The sequence below is a fragment of the Eriocheir sinensis genome, chromosome 49 (assembly GCF_024679095.1).
Source record: "Eriocheir sinensis breed Jianghai 21 chromosome 49, ASM2467909v1, whole genome shotgun sequence".
NCBI lineage: Eukaryota > Metazoa > Arthropoda > Malacostraca > Decapoda > Varunidae > Eriocheir > Eriocheir sinensis.
In genome coordinates, this window is record NC_066557.1 from 4953221 (window position 1) to 4956141 (window position 2921).

At 46.3% G+C, this 2921-nt stretch overlaps 1 protein-coding gene across 1 annotated transcript in view; it reads right to left on the reverse strand.

The window, feature by feature from the left end:
* Positions 1-235: 235 nt before the first annotated feature.
* Positions 236-2921, reverse strand: part of LOC126981623 (chitooligosaccharidolytic beta-N-acetylglucosaminidase-like) — a 4849-nt gene continuing 2163 nt past the window's right edge. The window contains exons 3-5 of the mRNA XM_050833060.1: positions 2628-2774; positions 1923-2459; positions 236-1292 (exon numbers count right to left, since the gene is read on the reverse strand). Coding sequence (XP_050689017.1) covers positions 1116-1292; positions 1923-2459; positions 2628-2774 — 861 coding nt within the window. The 3' untranslated portion in view covers positions 236-1115. The remainder of the gene's footprint in view (positions 1293-1922; positions 2460-2627; positions 2775-2921) is intronic.

The window sequence follows — 2921 nt, forward strand, 5'->3', positions numbered from 1 at the left end:
ATATTTATCACAACAGACGATTTTCGCTCAAGCACGAACCAGCAATGCACATTGCCACATTTACACTCGCTAGTGAACAGATGGATTGAAACTGACTATAATAGTAGTAGTAGTAGTAGTAGTAACAGCAGCAGCAACAACAACAAAAACAATAATAATAGTAATAATAATAATAAATATAATAATAATAATAATAATAATAATAATAATAATAATAATATTTCTTGGTCTTGAGTAATTTGGAGTTTGCACACACACACACACACACACGCACGACCCGGTAGCTCAGTGGATAGAACGTCTGTCTCACAACCAGAAGGACTGGGGTTCCATTCCCCGGCCGGGTAAAGATAAGTTGGGTTTATCTTCTTTCGCGTGTAGCCCCTGTTCACCTTCCGTAGGGGAACGGCTGGCACACACACACAGGTAAAATGAAAGCAACCGAAAGAGAGAGAGAGAGAGAGAGCAACATTCCAGGTAACTTTCTCTTTCAGGTTACCTATCATGAACTCGTACAGGTGAGAGGAAAAAATTGAAGGTGAAGTGAAGAATGAGACAAAGGAAGAGATAAAAAAAAAGATTATATGAGTATTATTGAGAAGGAACATAAAGAAAACAAGTAAGGCGTAAAATAACAAGAAAAAAAAGATTAACAGAAAGAGTAGAGATAATACTATGTAATTGGTATGAGTGAAGATGAGGTACAGACAAGCAAACATGAGAAAAAAGGATGATAAGAGAAAAAAAAAAGTATCACAACAAAATAAAAAGAGGAAGGTGAGGGAGGAGAAAATATATAAACAGAAACAAAGGAGGAGGTGGAAAGGCAGTACCAATGTATGTGTGTGTGTGAGAGAGAGAGAGAGAGGGAGGATGTATTTACATAATAGAGTGTAGACTCCACATAATGATGATAAACATTCTCTCTAAAATCATTATCGCTTCTTCACTTCTTTTCCTTTCGACTTGTTTCTTTCTTATCCTCTTCCCTCAGGTTTTCCTCTCTTCCCTGTCGCTTTTCTTCTTACCCATCATTATACCTCAGACTTCGGAGGAAAGAAGTGTTACAAGGGCACTGTGAGAAGGAAAGGCACTCCTGGCTGTCATGAGTGGCACTATAGATAGCAGAGCCCCTCGTTCTGGTGGCACCACTGAGGCTGTATCCGTTCCGCCTGCACGCCGCGCCGCACCAGCCGCTGCCGGTGGTGGATGAAGCGAGTCTCCGCATCACGCCAGCCAGTGGCCGGGTTGGTCCACAGCCGCTCTGCCACAGCCGCCGCGCGGGGCCACACCTGCACAGGACAACACACACTCAGAAGGGCGAGGAGGGAAAGTTCTTGACAGATTACATGGCGAAAGGTGATGAAGTACTTAGGCTGAAAAAAAGTGAGGACCATTAATATTGGCTAGAAGTTGGAGTACTCAAAATTCAGGAAGGAGATGAGCAAGAACTGTTTTACAATATTCAGTAAAGTAGTGAATGAAGGAAGCAAATTAAGCTGATGTATAGCTAATGCAAATACGAGTGCGTTGCCTATGGAGGTTACAGAAAGTTACAGATGAAAAGAGTGGATGATAAATAAACATCTCTCTGGAGCTGCGACGAGTTTACTGACTGGCCTATTCTTTTTTGGTAATCTCTTGATATTTTTGTGTTTCCTTGTGAAAATGGAAAAGAATGGAAAAATGAGTCCCATGTTCCTATGCGGTTGGTGAGCTCCTAATCAAAGGTAAGCAGTCATCTAACATTCAGGCCCACGCTTTGGTGCCTCATTGCATGCAGGGGATGTGGGAGGCAGGTGAAAACATTACCTACAGCCAATGGAAGAAGGGCTCATTAGGTCGGGCCCGAGGGAAGCTTCGCCAACCAAAATCTCTGTGGGTACAGCCAAGCTCTTCAATCACCTTCCACGCCTTCTTACCTTAGAGTCAATAGTGGAAGTGTCCGCTTGTTCGGTCCACATTGCACTTTCACCACCGAGAATCTGGCCGGGGTGCGAGGAGCCAGTAAGGGTCAGGGCGATATCATGCGGGCTATTGTCGTACATTGTTTGCCATCCCTTGTACGGACTGCACCAGTTGTTTCCCTCACCCACCCACGCCCCGGCGCCACAGTCCAAGTACCAGGCGTCGTGGTTACTGAAGATAACCCTGTACCCCCTAGTCAAGGCCTCCTTGATGACTGGGTCCTGTCGGGTACTCCAGATTTGGATGATGTACTGGGAGGAGTTGAGGAAGGTGTTGAGACGAGCTGGATTTGTGAGTTCTGAGGTCCACAAGACGCCCTCCACCTCCTTCCTGTGTCCTTGTCCAGCCCCAGCAGCCGCCTGCAGCAGCTGCCGCGCCTTCTCCTGGAACACCCCCCACTGCCTGTAGTAAGCATCAGCATCAAGACCGTGTCCGTTGGCTGTCATCCATGTCACGATCTCCTCCGTTGTGTTCCAGCATTTGAGGTTGACCTGAGGGGGAGTGAAGGGAGAGGGTGAGGACTCGAGAACCGTTACGGTCCAGGCTAGTAGTTTATACAGGTGGCCCTGAGAGATAGAGGATAAACACTGGTATTCATAAAGGTAACACAGGACACATTGGCACTTGTATGTAGTACACTTCCCTCCTCCAGCCCTTACTTCATCGCCGCCATAATGAAAGATGTCAACGGGGGCGAAGATGTCGATCAGTTCGCGGTATATGTGCCCCAACACGTCATATATGGCGGGGTTAGCAAGGTTAAGCTGGCCACACGGAGGCTCCACGCAGAACTCCTGCCAGGGCTCCTACGGGGAACAGGAAACGATACGTCAAAGGGACACGTGGGAAGCTCTACTTGTTTTTCATAGTACACACACACACACACACACACACACACACAGTGTCCATACAATGAAAGAGAAGTTGGACTAATATAGATTGGGAGATATGAC